At 41.7% G+C, this 19,710-nt stretch overlaps 1 protein-coding gene across 6 annotated transcripts in view; it reads right to left on the bottom strand.

The window, feature by feature from the left end:
• The window catches only part of MFF (mitochondrial fission factor), a 61,332-nt gene that overhangs the window by 28,657 nt on the left and 12,965 nt on the right, over positions 1–19,710 (bottom strand). For 5 of the 6 annotated variants that reach the window (XM_082249607.1, XM_082249609.1, XM_082249606.1 and 2 more), the window contains exons 2-4: positions 7,408–7,625; positions 4,345–4,517; positions 2,583–2,671 (exon numbers count right to left, since the gene is read on the bottom strand). In XM_082249607.1, coding sequence (XP_082105733.1) covers positions 2,583–2,671; positions 4,345–4,517; positions 7,408–7,624 — 479 coding nt within the window. In that variant the 5' untranslated portion in view covers position 7,625. The remainder of the gene's footprint in view (positions 1–2,582; positions 2,672–4,344; positions 4,518–7,407; positions 7,626–19,710) is intronic. The other variant, XM_082249608.1, reaches the window with a different exon arrangement.

Consider the following 19,710-nt stretch of genomic DNA (forward strand, 5'->3'; position numbering starts at 1 on the left):
CAAGCATGGTGGTGGAAGTGTCATGGTCTGGGGCTTCATAAATGCTGCTGGCACTGGGGAGCTACAGTTCATTGAGAGAACCATGAATGCCATCATGTACTGTGACATACTGAAGCAGAGCATGATCCCCTCCCTTAGCAGACTGGGCCACAGGACAGTATTCCAACATGATAACGATAACGTAATAAATGACCCCAAATACACCTCCAAGAAAACCACTGCCTTGCTAAAGAAGCTGAGAGTAAAAGTGATGGACTGACCAAGCATGTATCCAGACCAAAACACTATTGAGAATCTGTGGGGCATCCTCAAATGGACGGTGGAAGAGCGCAAGGTCTCAAACATCCACCAGCTCCGTGATGTCATCTTAGAGGAGTGGAAGAGGACTGCGGTGGCAACCTGTGCAGCTCTGGTGAACTCCATGCCTAAGAGGGTAAAGGCAGTGCTGGAAAATAATGGTGGCCACACAAAATATTGACACTTTGGACGTTTTCACTTAGGGGTGTATTCACTTTTGTTGCCAGCGGTTTAGACAATGGCTGTGTGTTGAGTTATTTTGGGGGACAGCAAATGTACACTGTTATACAAGCTGTACACTCACTACTACTACCCACTACATTGTAACAAAGTGTCATTTCTGCAGTGTTGTCACATGAAAAGATATAATAAAAACTTTACGGAAATGTGAGTGGTGTACTCACTTTTGTGAGATACGTTGTGTGTGTGTGTGTGTGTGTGTGTATATATATATATATATATATATATATATATATATATATATATATATATATATATTTATTTTGTAACCACTCAGAATGTGACATTGGACCTTCATGTAACCTACTTGTTCAAACGACTCCTACTTCAAAGTATGTTGTCCGGTTAAAAGTATGGAATTTACTATTGCTGACTTGCTTTTAATTGTGCGTGCTTTGTGGCGCTCACTCTTATACCTTGCTCACTTGGTAAGTTACTGACTTGGAACAAGCATGCAAGGTGTTAGGACCTGATGTGCACATACATGTCTTTGCCAGTGACTCACTAAACAGGATAAAAAGAATGACAGCCCAGGAGCAAACAAAAAATAGATCCGAATTTTCATTCTAGGAGGATCCCTTTTAAAGCGACAGTTGAATGTTATGGTAACACCGAAAATGCCTGCGAGCTGTATCAGAGGCTCTGTAAATGTATATATATACTTCCAACTGCAAAGGTGACCTTGCATTCACTCTAGAGCCTTCATATTGAAACCCCTAGCAGAAATTATCCTGCAGAACCATTCAATAACACCTTTTAAAATATATTTACCTTATTTTTCCCTATTCAATCCTCGCCATGCTCTATCCCATTTTTAAGCGATCCCTGAAAACTTTTTTCTACAGAGAAGCCTACCGTGCCCCCGCCTAACAACTGTACTTATTTTTTCATCATCTCATCCCCCATAGTTATTACCTTTTCGTATCACTTGACCCTCCCTCTTAGATTTTAAGCTGTAACAAATCGAGCAGGGTCCTGCGATTCCTCCTGTATTGCATTATATTGTAATTGTACAGTCTGCACTAACATTGTAAAGCGCTGCACAAACTGTTGCCGCTATATGAATCCTGTATAATAATAAATTATTCTCACCTAGGGGGAGAATAAAATGAAGCCTCTACCTGCATCCTCCTGCGATACGCACATCACATATCCCAGGAGGCTGCAGAAGGCTTCCCCACAACACCAGGAGCCCAGAAAAGACAGCCATCTCCTGTTGACAAAGTAAACAAAGATAGCTATGTGGGACAGGATGTATAGCAGAAGAGTGGTGAGGGGATAAAATGACAACTCAGAATTTGCTGAGTTTGGAAGTATCATTTCCTTTAATAAAAGACCAAAAGAGAAGTGGCAAACTGTGGATAAATTTAATGGGAATGGGTGAAGTTCCACTTCAAAATGTTGAATCATGGAAATCAAATTCCCACCTAACCCAGAGCACATACGTTTCCTAGACCCTTTCCCTTAATCGTTCCCCATTCTGGAGTAAATATCCCATAGTTTGTAGATGCTATAACTTTTGCGCAAACCAATCAATATATGCTTATTGGGATTTTTTTATCAAAAATATGTAGCAGAATATATTTTGGCCTAAATTGATGAAGAAATTTGATTTTTAACATTTTTTTTTTATTGGTTCGGTTTATAGCAGAAATTAAAAAATATTACTTTTCTTTTCAAAATTGTCAGTCTTTTTTTGTTTAAATACCACCAAAAGAAAGCTCCGTTTGTGGGGAAAAAGGACATCAATTTTGTTTTGATACAGTGTCACATGACCGTGCACTTGTCAGTTAAAGTAAGGCAGTGCCATATCACAAAAAATGGCCTGGTCATGAAGGGGGGAAAATCTTCCAGAGGGCAAGTAGTTAGGGTCCATAAGGTGCTCTTACATGCTTATGAAGATGTAGCTGCAGGAGAAACAGAAAACACACAGTACAAGGCTTTCATGTCACACAAGGCAAATTAATGATTTCAAGAAGCACGATTAAGATAATGAAAGCACAGAGATAAACATACACACTGAAGATCCTTCTTAATCAACTTACATCGAGTCATTTCTGACCAACTGCCCATTGTGTCGCATGAGGTTTTCACTAATTGATCTCTCTCTCTTCTGACGCCCCATGTGACGCACCTAGAAATTCAGGACAAGAATATTGGTAGAAGAGCAATGACACTTTAATATACCTTGCAAGCTTAGTTAATGCTAGCAGTCATCTATGCCAGCCTTTAAGGAAAGGGAAATGAGACTAGGAGGATAGGAGTTTTTGTATGACAAAAATGAAAAGTATGCTTAGGGGGATGATGAAAAGCATTTCTTTGAGAGACCTCTAACACATTAAAATAAAGTGGTACTTGGCAAAAAGATATTTCCATAGCCATGCACAGTGGTTTCATAGCTGGTCTATAAATTAAAGGGTTTGGGATATGCAGTCAAAATTAAAATCACCGTTAGGCATCTGTGATGGCAGCCACAACCTTAAACACAAAAAGTTGTCTAAATTAAACATTTGTGATTAGTCTATGCAGAGAGGCAGAGGAGGCATGCTGTTGACCGTTTCAGTGGCAGCTTATTGGAGGAAAAACAGGTGCAATTGGAAAAGGTTTTCTAAGCAATCCGAATCACTATTTCCCCTGAGGGGTCTTGACCAGTGGAGTCCCAAAGATTTCAGATTGTGCTCCATGCAAGCTGCATTGCCAGATGGTAATCCAATTTTAAAAAAGACAACTTATGATTTTGGAGGAGGGAAGTGGAAGAACTGTCATACTTGCTTAGAAACATACATATTCGCGAGCACACCAAGGATCTTGCACAGCAGTCCGGAGAAACTTTTTATTCCAAAAGGATCACATCAGGATACCTATCCTGATGTGATCCTTTTGGAATAAAAAGTTTCTCTGGACTGCTGTGAAAGATCCTTGGTGTGCTGGCGAATATGTATGTATCTGTGATAGATCCAGTGTCCAGCTGGGGATCGCTGCAGCACCCACAACCCATGTGCCTATATCCAGGAAGGTGTGCAATGGGAATATGAACTATACTTTCTTAGAAGACATCACTGCTCAAGGTTGGTTTCCACTTGTATCACCTCCACTGCATGCTAGTAGGTGCTGGCCCTGTTCATCACAGGCTTCACAGTAGAAGAAAATAATCTGGTTGGCCGCACATTATATAAAAACACCTTTATTTGGACATGTTCAAGAAAGACTCTCCACACTACAATCAAGGGAACATAGCGCTTATAAAAGATGATTTTATCGGACGTGCGGCCGACTAGATTCATTTCTTCTACAGACAAACTTGCTTATTCTCTAGAAAACTGCTGGGGTGTTTGCTGGTACACACACACAAGGATGGAAGACTTGGGTCATGGGAATCTGTATACAATAGAGGCATTGTTGCAGTAGTAAAATCCGTTTGCCAACTTGTAATTCATGAGATGGCATATTTATCAAGTTCTAACTGACAAGCAAATCTGTTTTAAGACGGGCCACCACATTTTGAGTATTGATCTAATACAAAATAAACATGCTATACACAAAAGTGAAAGAAGGTTTGGACAATCCTTCTAGTGATGGTTACCAGTGCAAAGGCAAAATGTTTCCAGCCAATAAAACAACCTTGATCCCAAAGATTCAGCATGTGCAATCTTTTTGTCAGGAATATATTGCATTTTGATGACTGTATGAGGTCAATATATGTAAAGCAGAAAGTTCCCAAGTATACAATCCCTCAACAAAACAAAGCTACTTATAGCTTCACAGGAGAAACTGGCTTTATGTTTTTACTTGGACTGTGACACTTGCCTCTTCATTCTGTGGAGTGGTTGCTGTGGGTCTTTCCAAGTCCAGGAAGTCTAGCGGCCTCTCACTGAGGGTCAGAACCCGCGGTGGAGTCTTCAGAGCCAAGGGCTCAAATGGGGTGGTCTGAATGAGGTCCAGATCTGCAGGCCTTGAGAAAGATCCATCTTCACTTTGACCTGTACAATAGTTTATTTACAGACAACATAAATGTACAAGGACATTTTGTCATTTAAAAACATAACCAAGTTACCTAATCAACTTCTTATTGAAATATATATGGGGGTAGGGTCATTATACAGTAAGTATGTAAGCTGAAGCAGGTTAAATCTAGTCTCCACCAAGCAAGTAAACGTTGCTGCCAGTACTGACCTCCTTCTGAAAATACTAAGTTTTCAGACTTTCAAACGCTTTCTGAGAAACGGACCTAAAACAAGCCTGCAAATCAAGAATGTCTGAGCCCCTAATCTACAAACTTGTTTTAGGTCAGAGCTTCAGAAAGTATTGAAACCATAGGATCAGCATTACAGCCCCATACAGGTTTCCTTTAAGAATAACTACTTCATGTAACGAATATGAATTATGTGAAAAAAAGGCTGCCTTTAAATTAGTTCCTTGTCATCTCTAGAATAGCAGTGCAGTGCTTAAAGCCCCATGTGCTGCTGCCCGGGATGAATAGTTTCATGCCAAGCTGCAGATAAGTGTAAGGTATCTATCACATATTGGTCCACACTTTCTATAAGCTAGACCAGTGTTTCTCAACTCTGGTCCTCAGGGCACACTAACAGGCCAGGTTTGCAAGAAAACTGAAATACATCACAGGTGATATCATTTGCTGCTCAGTGATTGCAGTATTCCAGTCTGCATCTCCCCAAGGTAATACTTAAAATCTGACCTGTTATTGTGCCCTGAGGACTGGAGTTGAGAAACATTGAGCTAGACTGAGACAGACACTATGCTCACACCTGTGGCTTCCTATGGCTTCCTAAATGTGGCTGACAGGAAGCATCAAACATTGTGCACTAGTGTGTGACCTACTCCCAGGTGAGTGTACTTGGGCATAGAGATTGGCTGCCAGGACCAAGCACTGTCACATGACAGTGGGGGGGGGGGGGGGTGTGACATCACTAGCCCCCCTTGCCTTCAACACCAGATTTTGTGCTAGTGGAGATGGAGAAAGTGAGGCTGGAGAGTTCTGGCAAGGTGAGAATCGGGGGAGGAGGGCCTTTACAAGTTACTGTCCCTTTTTGCCATGAATGGTGACAGTGTCTCTCCAATATACAGTTATCCTTCAAGAAGACAGGGGTTTGCATTGAAAACCAAAGAAGAGTCTTAAAACATTAGCTCTAGATGTCATTTCTAGGATATGTCCAGCACCAGTTAAGGCTGGGTTCACACATATGCAAATTGGATGTGAGTTTCCCCGCATCCAATTTGCATGACAGGCGAGTATGACTGGCTCCCAATGGAGCTGGTTCACATAGGTCTGGGGCAGCCATGGTCCGCACTGAAAAAGGGTCCTGTGCATTTTCTGGTCCGATTCAGGAAAAAGATTGGACCCGATTTGCACCTGAACTGGTGAACAGGGACGCACTGGACCCAATGCTGGGATCCCGCGGCCGCATATGTGTGAACTCGGACTAAATGTTTTCTATGAAGTGTCATTTAATGTGAAAAAGAGAGCAGGGTCTGAGACTGCTTTATAGGTAACACCCCTCCATCCCTATTCGTACATAAAAAGAAAAGAAAAACGCCCATGGGACTTTAGATGAGGTGGGTACCGTAGGCCATAAATACTGCATTTTATATTGTCATACAATACACAGTAGACAGGATCAAACAGTAAAAATAAAAAAAAGTATACATATAGGTCCATAACAGTACAAATTGCATATTGGTATATAAACATCTTGAGGCTCAATGCATTTCGTGAGATTCGACTCACTTCTTCAAGAGCAAATGCGTATTTGGTCTATAAATCTAATACAACATAGTATCAAAATACAATGCAGTAATCATAAAATGTTTATTTTAAAATGGACCTAAAGGCGGATAAGTACTCACATCGGCTGAGCCGGGATGAGAGAGAGACCTGTGCAACCCCCAGGTAGCAGCCGAAAACGCCTGATCCGGGAGTTGAAGGAGTGGAACAAACAGACAGCCTCCAAGGGGGGACATGTGGGAAATAAGTGTGTTATATCCAATGTGGGAAGGTATCTCTTGTGCTCCATAGCAGTTTGCTGTAACAAATATATGTGTATATGCGTATATAAGAATATGTAAAAATAATGAAATGAGGTCATCTACTAATATATATATATATATATATATATATATATATATATATATATATATATATATATATTATATATATAATGTGATGGAGTAAAGGTGGTATCTGTGCAATATACATATAGTAGAGCACAAGCAGGAGTATGGAGCAAGAGATAAAAAGATCAAAGATGTATAGTGAAACAGATGGAGACCAGGGAAGTGGAGGAAAAAGAAACAGTAATACCAATAAACAGTGTGGCAAAAAAAGAGTGAGAGATATATAGGGGTAGAAAAGTGTGAAATCCATAGGGAATAAACGAATATATCAGAGTAAGTGAAGTCTGCCAAGGCATACAAATGTGAAGCCAGTGGTGTGGGATGATTCTCCTAGGTGAAAGAGTGAGTCTGCAATTCCTGGTGCAAAAACCTCCCCTATGTACCCCCAAGGAGGTGTGGTGAGCGCCACGCCTAACGCCATGTGGGGCGGCTAATGAGAGACATGGACAGACGCCTGTGGGCGGGTGTCGTCTCAGGGGAACAAATGGAGCCAAGTGAGTCGAATATCACGAAATGCATGAGCCTCAAGATGTTTATGTACCACTATGCAATTTATACCGTTATGGACCTTTATGTATACTTTTTTGTATTTTTACTGTTTGATCCGGTCTATTGTGTATTGTATGACAAAATAAATTGCAGTATTTATGGTCTACAGTACCCACCTCATTTAAAGTCCCATGGGCGTTTTTCTTTTCTTTTTAAGAAGTGTCATTTAAAACCATATATATTGCTCACCTGTTACCACAATTCTCTCTGGAACTTGCATAATAGCACCAGGGTAAGAAATGTCACCATCTGCTTTGGGATCTGATTCAGTGTTGCTTGAAGCAACCTTCAGCTTTTCGGGGACCCGCATTCTCTGACTGATACCCTCTGTGTAGTCAATCTCATACTGCATGCGGTTCATCTCCGCCATCTCTGCTGCAGGTGATGAGAAGTCCCTGTTGTTCATCCTAAAGAGATGGAAGAATGCACAATATACTTCAAAACTAAAGAAATTAATACTCAGGAATGTCTCCACTGCAGAATTTGGGGAGACAAGTGTAATCTGGGAGTTTCAAGTCCTATTTGTGTCCTTTGCTTTAAAACATTATAGCAAAATCTCTGCTCTCTATGCAGTTTAGGGTCCGGCGCTACAGTGTGAATTCAAACAGTAATCCCATTGAAGTAAAGCATGTGGCCAACCTCTTCAATTCAAACAACTCAGGGCAGAGCCAAGCAACCAGTAGTGTGCCAATAGTGGCAGACCTAAAGGAATAGCCTCCCCAAAAGGTGGCATCTCTGTGGAGTCCACCTTAAAAAGCCAATGATCTCCAAGGTCATCATCCTTATAATCACAGCAAGATGAATGTGAAAAGATGACTTAACACTACAACAGGGGAAATTCTGATGGGTTCAAAAACTTCTGTTTCTCAAAATATTTATAACAATTCAGAGTTTTTTTTTTTTTTTTTAATTTCTTTATTGAGAAGAAAGTACCAAGTAACAATAATGCCATGAAGGGTAACAGAAATTAGCCAACAGGCAAATATAACAGCGTGATGCAATTCTGTGTCAACAACCGAGTAGTCATGGTAACAAACATAAGTGTTAGGGTACTATGCAAAAGCAACATGAGAGTGGTAGATGCACTCGGCATGCAAGGAATATGTGGTGGAAAAAAAAAAAAGGGGAAAGAGTCTGCCGGGCAGGTCCGAGTGCATCTAGCCAAACGTCCTAACAAGGACGCATCCTGATATACTCCTACAAATTACAGGCTGGTCAGCCAAAAGTACAAAGGAGGATCTTGATGACAAAGTATTGGAGAAAGGAGTTGAGGTTAGAGGAAGGAGACGGGAAGGGGAAAAATGAGGGGAGAAAAGAAGAAATAAGGGAAGACAAGGTGGGAAGGAAGGGAGGGAGAGCCGGAGCCTGGCAACCCGGCACGCCCCCAAGAAGAGAGATGTGCACTGCGCAGCAGATCAGCCTGCACTCTGCAGATACGCATCAGTGCCGGTGAAGTAAACCCATGGCCTCCACCAGTCCTAGGTCTGCTCCTCAGTGTTTTTCAAGGTAGCAGTCAATTCCTCCATCCGGTTAATTTTGGCATACCATAGCTCGCGCGTAGGAGGTTGAATCCATCTCTACATGGCCGGAATGCAGGCCTTCACAGCTTAAGGAGTTGGATCGTTAGATATTTCTTATGTTTCCGAACTGGTCTCCTCGTGTGATGGAGTAGGCACAGCGCAGGATCATCTCCCACCTCGACCGCAGTGAGCTGCCGGATGACCGAGGCGACATTGTTCCAGAAAGCCCTTAATGAGGGGTATGCCCAAAACACATGAAGCATAGCCCTCAGAGCCACATCTCCAACACCTGTCGGGGCAGCCAGCATCCATTTTATGCAAGACCGCAGGGACTCTGTACCACCTGGTAAGGATCTTGTATCCAACCTCCTGGAATTTGCTGGCCACAGAGGCCTTGTGGGCCAAAGTCAAACTTTTTTCTGTTTGCTTGGGTGTAAAAGTGAGGTTGAGTTCTCGCTCCCACTGCCGCAGGAAGGGTAGTTGTTGACCCTCGGACGCGTCCGAGAGGGGAGAGTAAAAGAAAGAGGACATGTCTGAGGGGATCATCCGTCTTGCAGACAGTTTTGAACGGTGTTAAGGGGCGTGGGGCATAACTGGACTAAGCTTCGGACCCTGGCACTCGTACAGCCCGGAGGGAAATTCGGGTTGTCCAAAATGGGAGTAAGGGGGGGGGGGAGGGGGAGGGCGAAGGTGCTACCATTGGGTGATGTTGGATTCGTCAGGATTCCTTAAAAGTAGCTCCAATCGTCGGGTTAGAGAGAATGGGGTGAGATGAGAGGAGGGGCGACCACAATTCAGAGGTTTAAAAAGGAATGATATATACCAGACCTTAGGGGGTATGTTTTTTTTTATGTATTCATGCCAAGGGGTACTGGTACCAAAATTAGTGGATGCTTGGGAATCACTTTTTTTTGCACATTCTCATACAGGTAGGGCTCATTTACACTTGCTTAAACTTAAAACGCAAATTAAAGCGCCTACTGCTTCAACATGCTTTTTTTAGGTGTTTTTTATGCTTCAGTGATGCTTTAATGGAGCTTGGCAAATGCCCTGTGTGTGTGTTGATTTTCTATTTGTTTTAAAGGGGCCCAGTAGAACAACAGTTCAGGAGTACCCCCACTCAGTAGGTCCGCAGCTCATTAGTACCCCTGTACAGCAGGTCCGCAGCTTATTGGTAACCTCGCTCAGCAGTTCCCCAGCTTATTGGTAACCTTGTTCAGCAGATCCCCAGCTTATTAGTACCCTTATTCAGCAGATATCCTGCTCAGTAGTACTCCTAGCTCTGCTGATGCCCCATTCAGTAGTATCCCCAGTTTTGTTGATTTTTCATTCAATAGTAACCCCCAGCTCTGCTGATCCTTCTCTCTGGTCCCTGCTCACCTCCCGCTATACTGCTCCCATGCTGCAAACCACATGTGATGTTGCTAGTTTCTTCTGCTCAGGTCCCCCAGCTCTGCTGATCCTCTGTTGCTCAGTCCTCTCTCTCTCCAGTCCAGCGTTCCCATGTTGCAAACCATGTGTGCTATCTGCTATTTGCTCCGCTCTGGTCTGGACCCTACTCCTCAATACAAAACAGATGTGACATCTGCACCAGAAGTGATTGCAGATGACATCTTTCCAGCTTATTGGTTTCCCAGTGCATCCTGAGATATCTCATACCTGCAATACCTCCAAAACCAAGCGAAGCTAAAGCTGAATAGAAGCCTCTCAAAAGCTGCAGGTGTGAGCTTTGTCAGACTTCTATGAAGGCTTTGGAGGCACTTTAAAGCACCAAGAAAGCGACATGGGGTATAATTTTCAAAGCAAAATAAAGCAAAGCAGACACAATGTGTAAATAGGACAGTAAGCTTACCATTTCATTTAGTGACAGGTACTTTTATTGGCATTCAGAAGCAAATGTAAACAAGCCCTTAAAGTGTATCTAAAGCTAAAACCTTTCATATACAGAATCTCACAAAAGTGAGTACACCCCTGAATTTTTTATAAATATATTATACCTTGTGAAAACACTGACGAAATAGCACTTTGCTACAATGTAAAGTAGTGAGTGTACAGCTTGAACAACAGTGTAAATTTGCTGCCCCCTCAAAATTACTCAACACACAGCCATTAAATGTCTAAACCGCTGGCAACCAAAGTGAGTACACCCCTAAGTGAAAATGTCCAAATTGGGCTCACTTAGCCATTTTCCTTCCTCGTGTTTTGTGACTCAGTGTTACAAGGTCTCAGGTGTGAATGGGGAGCAGGTGTGTTAAAATTTGGTGTTAATCCCTCGCACTCTCTCATACTAGTCACTGGAAGTTCAACATAGTACCTCATGGCAAAGAACTCTGGAGGTTCTGAAAACTCTAAACTCTGCTCTACATAAAGATGGCCTAGGCTATAAGAAGATTGTCAAGACCCTGAAACTGAGCTGCAGCACGGTGGCCAAAACCATACAGCAGTTTAACAGGACAGGTTTCACTCAGAACAGGCCTCGCCATGGTTGACCAAAGAAGTTGAATGCATATGCTCAGCGTCATAGCCAGAGGTTGTCTTTGGGAAATAAACGTATGAGTGCTGCCAGCATTGCGGCAGAGGTTGAAGGGGTGGGGGGTCAGCCCGTCAGTGCTCAGACCATACGACACACACTGCATCAAATTGATCTGCATGGCTGTCGTCACAGAAGGAAGCCTCTTCTAAAAGATAAATGTACAAGAAAGCTGGCAAACAGTTTTCTGAAGACAAGCAGACCAAGGACATGGATTACTGGAACCATGACCTGTGGTCCAATGAGACCAAGATAAAAGTTTGTTGGTTCAGATGGTGTCAAGCGTGTGTGGCGGCAACCAGGTGATGAGTACAAAGACAAGAGTGTCTTGCCTACTGTCAAGCATGGTGGTGGGAGTGTCATGGTCTGGGGCTGCATGAGTGCTGTCGGCACTGGGAAGCTACAGTTCATTGAGGGAACCATGAATGCCAACATGTACTGTGACATACTGAAGCAGAGCATGATCCCCTCCCTTTGAAGACTGAGCCGCAGAGCAGTATTCCAACATGATAACAACCCCAAACACACCTCCAAGATGACCACTGCCTTGCTAAAGAAGCTGAGGGTAAAGATGATTGGACTGGCCAAGCATGTCTCCAGACCTTAAACATATTGAGCATCTGTGGAGCATCCTCAAAATGGAAGGTGGAGGAGTGCAAAGTCTAAAACAACCACCAGCTCTCTGATGATGTCATGGAGGAGTGGAAGAGGACTCTAATGGCAACCATTGAAGCTCTGGTGAACTCCATGCCCAAGAGGGTTAAGGCAGTGCTGGAAAATAATGGTGGCCACACAAAATATTGACACTTTTGGGCCCAAATTTGACTTAGGGGTGTACTCACTTTTGTTGCCAGCGGTTTAGAAATTAATGGCTGTGTGCTGAGTTGTTTTGAGGGGACAGCAAATTTATACCGTTTTACAAGCTGTACACTCACTACTTTACATTGTAGCAAAGTGTCATTTCTTCAGTGTTGTCACATGAGATATAATAAAATATTTACAAAAATGTGAGGGATGTACTCACTTTTGTGATAGATAGATAGATAGATAGATAGATAGATAGATAGATAGATAGATAGATAGATAGATAGATAGATAGATAGATAGATAGATAGAGGTCAAAAACTTTCTGCTTTTTAAAACCGTTATAGAGAATGTTTAAAACTCATCAGATTGTAATTCTGTTGCCCGTGTTCCTCCTAGAGGATTTTTGTTAACCTCTTCACGCTGGCAGTACGCATATATGTGGCCTCTCGGCAGGTGGAACTTAATGCCCAGAGGCCGTATATATGCGTACCAGAATGTAAACAGTTACCAATGGTGAACAGAAAGCTCTTGATCCCTACTTGCGATTAGGAGCTTTCCAATCATGTGACTGCTGTGACAGCATATCACGGCGGTCACATGATCAGAAACTGCGCACCGCCTCTCCCCGGATCAGAAACCTCTTAAAGGGCCAGGCCCAAAGCGTACTTACAGCCAAACTTTTTCTTTAGTTTTGGATCGAGTGGAGATGGATTAGTGAGAATTTACTGCAGTTGAAGGCTCCGTTGGAGACATTCTTTCACTTCTTGTCTAGTAAAAAAAATAAAAAAAAAAATTGTCCCCAGGACAGGAAGTAATGGGAAATTTCTCCAATGGAGCCGCCCCCAGTTAGCAGTAAAATCTGACAGGGGTTCCACTCCTCCACTCCATCCAAAACTAAAAAAAAAAGATATAGCTATAGATACAATTTGACTTACTCTCTTGATACCCAACAGAAAGTAAGATAAGATCTCTCCAAATGAAGGGAAATCTTCTCTTTGTTGTCACCAAAACAAGTGGCCTCGTTGGAAGATTTCCCCCCTATTCTTGTTGCAATGAAAACTCATACAAGTTGGATAGAGGGAAATAAGTACCAAAGGATCCAGGCGCTGGATGAATATGGGTACCAACCGCATAGGGGTACCGACTCACCAGAGTAGGTGGTGCCTATACCTTCAACACCGGAACACAGAAACACGGTCAAGCAAAATTTGGGAAGGACCAATAGGAGTTCTAAGAGGGAGCAGGGGAATAAGGCAAGTCGTGGTTTGGACCTAAAAACAAACTATTAGTAACAAAATCCAAAAACCAAAGACAGCATCAGATTTGCAAACTACACAAAGAGTTAAAAATAGGACAACAACGTTGCCACTAAAAAAATCACACACCCAGGTTCATCAGCACACCGCATGCACACAATCAACAGATGCATATGTATACTATAGTGATAAAGCTGGAGATCAGGTAGTAGTGGGTAGCAGGGAAGCACAGTGGTGTCAGCCGACTTACAGCTATACAGAGACACTGTGGACATCAGCTCTCACCATTCACCTATGATCCATCAATAGTTCACCATTATATGTATATTGACATGTGTTGAACAGTGTCCATTCATTTGGAATTGCAAGGCTGAGAGGGCTGGGAGTGCGATTCCTTCCGGTATTAAAAGTCAATGTGGGTGAACTATGTTGAAAGCTGGAGTTACCCCGATGTAGGTTCACTAATTTCACCTTGGGGACTGCCGTGATGTTTGGTACTATGTTTCTTGATTAACTATATCCGTTTAAGGAATGTTTTTGGAGTGCTACTCACGGTTGCATGGATGGTAGGGGTCTGCCAATCTGATGCGGTCTTCGATTACTGAATTTTGTTACTAATACATTATATGTTTGTAGGTCCAAACCGCAGCTTGCCCTATTACCCTGCTCCCTCTTAGAACTTCTATGGGTCCTTCCCAAATTTTGCTTGCAATGGCAACTCAAACTTTTGGCTTTTCTCTCACTTGACTCCCAGTGACAATGGTCTCCAAATAGAGACCCTTTCACAGTTCTAACACTTTACCTTCTCTATCAAACTTAAAAAAATAAAACAAATGTGGCTTTAGAAACACTACACGAATACCAATAGTACAAGTGAGCACCCGAGGTCTTAGGATAGAATGAAGTAATATTATATAATGTTAATTAAAGGCTCAAAAAAATGAATAATAAAAAGGTTTGGTAAACTTGAAATACACTGACTTCATTATCACTGTTTTGGAAACAAAAAAAAAAAAAAAAAAAGGAAAACAGCAAAGCGGTGGATGTGTATTTCTGGTGCACTGTAGACAGCACAGAGAATAGGCAAAAATAAGCAAAGCCAATCAAGAGTGGCTCAGTGCTTTGTGATAGCCAATCACAAATGTAAACCCTGTTAGAACTTACATTTGAGAGCCCTCCCCATCTTCTCACAACAGAGGAAGGAGTATTTATGAATGAAGGATATAATGACTGAACAATAGGCAGGGAGACCTGTACTCCCTCTGTCTATGACCTGTATATTATTGATGTGCACCATTACCAAGCTCCACATTTCAAATGCCTTCCTCAACACCAGCAGATTATTTTATTTAAAAAAAAAATTGTAGCAAATATCAAGATCATCTTGAGGGGGTATAATTTTCAAAAAGGGGCAATTTTTAGGGGTGTTTGTCCTGTTCTGGCATTTTTATTTGCTATGTTTTATAACAAAGTAAGGAAAACAGATTTCAACATTTTTAGTCATCATATAGTAAAAAACACCAGCAAAAGAAAGCTGTCGAAAAAAAAAAAAGATATACAATTATTTTGGGTATAGTGCTTTATGACTGAGTAACTGTCAGTCAAACTATCACAGCACTAAAGGCTAAAATATGTTCTGGTATTGGAGGGATATTACAGGCTGGTACAGGTGGTTAAAGCTGACCATCACTTCAAAAATTGTCTTTTCCCCATGGCAACCCTCCCCCTCTGCTATTTAACCCCTTTATGACCATGTAACACATGTGGCTTCCAGGATGTAGGCCTTAACCCTGGGAGCCACAAATATGTGTTCCTCTGTTTTGGAAGTGTGCTTGATTGCACGCTTCTAGCATTGAGACTAAGCTGTCAGTGACAGCACTGGTTTTCATACGAATGACCAGGAGCCAAAAAAACTGAATCCCAATCATCTGTTCACAGTGATTAGCCAATCACTGTGATCACTACTGTGATTGACAGTGTAATGCCTACCCCAGTGTTTCTCCTCTGTGAAGAACAGACTTCTTCTGTAGCATGAGGAAAAAGACAAAGTGCATAATTCCCTGTTAAAAGTCTGTACAAATAAAAAGAAGGTCTGTTGGAAAAATATAAAGATTAACCACTTACTGCCCATGCTATAGCCAAAAGACAGCTACATTGCGGGCTTACGTTGCTGGGAGGGCGTACATGGATGTCCTCCTGTGATCGAGATGCCAGTGCGCTCCCTGCAGTGTGCTCTGTGATCGCTGAGTCCCTCAGACACAGCAGATCACAGATCGGGGTAAAGGGGGAAACACAGCAGCCCTTTACCAATGACAGCTGATCACGATGTGAACACAAGCTGGTTTTTGGCTTTTCTTTCCTCTTGCTGAAATCGTGAGGAGAAAAGAGGGCTGATAACCAGCTTGTGTCAAAGGGTCATCTACACTGATAATCAGGGAACTGATCAATGCAGTCCCAACAGTGCCGCCCATCAGTGCCAATGAGTGCAGCCTCATCAGCGCATATCAGCTAAGGAGAATAACAAAACTATGAGAAATATTTTGTTTTTTCAAAATTTTAGTTTTTAGGTTTGGCAAATATATATATATATATATATATATATATATATATAAAAAACAAATAAAGATTAATTACCACTAATGCAAGCTCTATTAATGTGAAAAAAAAAAAATGATAAAAATTTCATATGGGTACAGTGTTTCGTGACCGTGCAATTTTCAAAGTGTGACATTGCTGAAAGCTGAAAATTGGCCAGGGCAGGAAGGGGGTAAAAATACCCAGTAGGCAAGTGGTTACCTAGTTTAGGGCTAATCTAGTTTAGTGAGTGTTAGGCCTCTTTCAGATGGAGCGAATCCATCCAAGCAGAATCCCCCTGCTCAGCAAAGGATCTCTCAGCCGATCCCCGCTGTGCAGGTGGAGGACAGGTCTGTGTCTGCTCCGCTATGCAGAGCGGACAAAGCCTGCTTTCATCTATGGGGCGGTCGAATGGAAACGGACTGCATATCCGTTTCCATCCGATTGTCATCTGATGCAACGAACCACAGGTCCCATTTCCATCTGATTGTCAATGGCTGAGAGCGCTGTCCGAACACAACAGCTCAGCGGGGCAGATCGCTGTACTAATGTCAGATAGTTAGTACAGAGACTCCAACTGGAGCTGAGTTTTTTTTTTTTGTTCAACTCAGTGTGTACCAGGCTTTTTTTTTTTTATTAATATATTTTTTATTAAATTTCCAAACAGTTTTACAAAATACTTAAAAGAAGGGAAAACACAAAATGGGAAAAAAAATTAAAAAAACAATGTTTTTTTATTTCAAAATTTCCCCCCCAATGCCTGTCCCCCAACCCCTCTAATCCCCTTTTAACATCCTGACTCCATGGTGTCCTACTTGACTTCTATATGGCTCCGATATGTCCTACTTGTAATAGTTTTCCTAATTTTCCCAAATTCATTTATAGTCTCTAGCTGTTTTAAAATCTTTCCACTTTTCCCACTTATTTGAGAAAATGTCCACACGTTCTTCATCTCTGCTGCACATGAATTCCATATTGTGTACAGTACCTTGCGAAAGTATTCGGCCCCCTTGAACTTTGCAACCTTTTGCCACATTTCAGCCTTTAAACATAAAGATATAAAACTGTAATTTTTTGTGAAGAATCAACAACAAGTGGGACACAATCATGAAGTGGAACGAAATTTATTGGATATTTCAAAAACTTTAACAAATAAAAAACTGAAAAATTGGGCGTGCAAAATTATTCAGCCCCTTTACTTTCAGTGCAGCAAACTCTCTCCAGAAGTTAAGTGAGGATCTCTGAACGATCCAATGTTGACCTAAATGATTAATGATGATAAATAGAATCCACCTGTGTGTAATCAAGTCTCCGTATAAATGCACCTGCACTGTGATAGTCTCAGAGGTCCGTTTAAAGCGCAGAGAGCATCATGAAGAACAAGGAACACACCAGGCAGGTCCGAGATACTGTTGTGGAGAATTTTAAAGCCGGATTTGGATACAAAAAGATTTCCCAAGCTTTAAAACATCCCAAGGAGCACAGTGCAAGCGATAATATTGAAATGGAAGGAGTATCAGACCACTGCAAACCTACGAAGACCTGGCCGTCCCTCTAAACTTTCAGCTCATACAAGGAGAAGACTGGTCAGAGTTGCAGCCAAGAGGCCCATGATCACTCTGGATGAACTGCAGAGATCTACAGCTGAGGTGGGAGACTCTGTCCATAGGACAACAATCAGTCATATACTGCACAAATCTGGCCTTTATGGAAGAGTGGCAAGAAGAAAGCCATTTCTTAAAGATATCCATAAAAAGTGTTGTTTAAAGTTTGCCACAAGCCACCTGGGAGACACACCAAACATGTGGAAGAAGGTGCTCTGGTCAGATGAAACCAAAATCGAACTTTTTGGCAACAATGCAAAACGTTATGTTTGGCGTAAAAGCAACACAGCTAATCACCCTAAACACACCATCCCCACTGTCAAACATGGTGGTGCCAGCATCATGGTTTGGGCCTGCTTTTCTTCAGCATGGACAGGGAAGATGGTTAAAATTGATGGGAAGATGGATGGAGCCAAATAGAGGACCATTCTGGAAGAAAACCTGATGGAGTCTGCAAAAGACCTGAGACTGGGACAGAGCTTTGTCTTCCAACAAGACAATGATCCAAAACATAAAGCAAAATCTACAATGGAATGGTTCACAAATAAACATATCCAGGTGTTAGAATGGCCAAGTCAAAGTCCAGACCTCAATCCAATCGAGAATCTGTGGAAAGAACTGAACACTGCACGCCCAATTTTTCAGTTTTTTATTTGTTAAAAAAGTTTGAAATATCCAATAAATTTCGTTCCACTTCATGATTGTGTCCCACTTGTTGTTGATTCTTCACAAAAAATTAAAGTTTCATATCTTTATGTTTGAAGCCTGAAATGTGGCAAAAGGTCGAAAAGTTCAAGGGGGCCAAATACTTTCGCAAAGCACTGTATATAGTCCACTCTCCCAAACCCTTCCCTAACAGTGGGGGCTTTGGATTCTAGCCATCTTTTTGGGATCGTCCCCTTTGCAGTGTTAAGCAGATTTGGAACTACTGGTTTTCTGTAAGATTTTTGTGTTCCATTTGTTTTGTGGAATAAACATACACAGGGGTCATCCGCAACTTCCTCGTCTGTAATTTGGTTAATTAGAAATTGTATCCTTACCAAAATACACGGATCTTAGGGCATTACCACCAAATATGGAACATTGATCCTTCAACACCAACTAGATTTCTCGGGTTGACAACAGTGCGCCCTGGCCGGTTTAATATACCACCTCGAGAAACACTTGTAATTCAGTTCGATAGTATTCACATCTCCAGCGGCGCAATGTACGACTCTCAGAACAGTCTGCAGCTTGTGTTCTTCTAATCCAATTCCTTTTTCTCCTTCCCATTTTTCAATAAAGGGGAGTTTCCTCTTTCCCTCCAGATCGGTAAACATCCTATAGGCTTTGGACATGCTAGGTTTTACCTTTGTTAGTGGGTTACAGACCTTCTTCAAAAATTGGCCAAATCTTCCCTTTGTGTATTTTATCTTTTAATAGTAAATTTCCTAACCCGCCACCAAAATGTTTCTCTAACCCAGATAAAAATAAATTGTGTGCCCGCTAAAGGTAATAACGGTAAAGGTAATAACGGAGAGTTGTATTCCCAACCGGCCAGCTTATAGAAAGCGTCCAGAGTCTTGTATACCACTCTCGTTAAATCGTGTGTATCCTCGTGCATTTCCCTAAATTTGGGTGGAATCCAAATGTTCCTTCCCAATTGTGCACGGCTTAACGCGATTTCCAGCTTTACCCATCTTCTTTCTGAATCTTTTTTTGTCCTTTCAATCATCCACGATAACACTGCTGCTATATAATATCTTTTTATGTCCGGTGCCCCTAAAACCCCTGAAAACGTATCTCTACTGAGAGTAGCCCACTGCACCCTCGGTTATTTCCCCTGCCATATAAATTTTAAAAATATTGTTTTTATTATTCTGAAATAAGCAGCAGGAATAGCTATAGGAAGCATTTTAAATCTATATATCATTTTTGGTAAGATCATTTTGAACATATTAATTCTGCCCAACCAGGATATTGGGCGATTCAATATTTTCCTAATATTTAACTTTATCTCAATGGAATATAGTTGGCCGAATAGAGATTTTTAGGTAAAGAAACGTCCACATGAATGGAAATGCTTTCTGTAGAGCCTGTTCTTTTTATTCAATCTAATATTTAAAATTTCAGATTTTATTGGGTTTTAATTAAAGTTTGACAGTTCTCCATATCATCTCAATTCTTTGATAGTATTTGGGAGGCTCATTCTAGGGTTATTT

This window comes from Pelophylax lessonae (assembly GCF_965119305.1).
Source record: "Pelophylax lessonae genome assembly, chromosome: 3".
In the NCBI taxonomy this organism is placed as follows: Eukaryota; Metazoa; Chordata; class Amphibia; order Anura; family Ranidae; genus Pelophylax; species Pelophylax lessonae.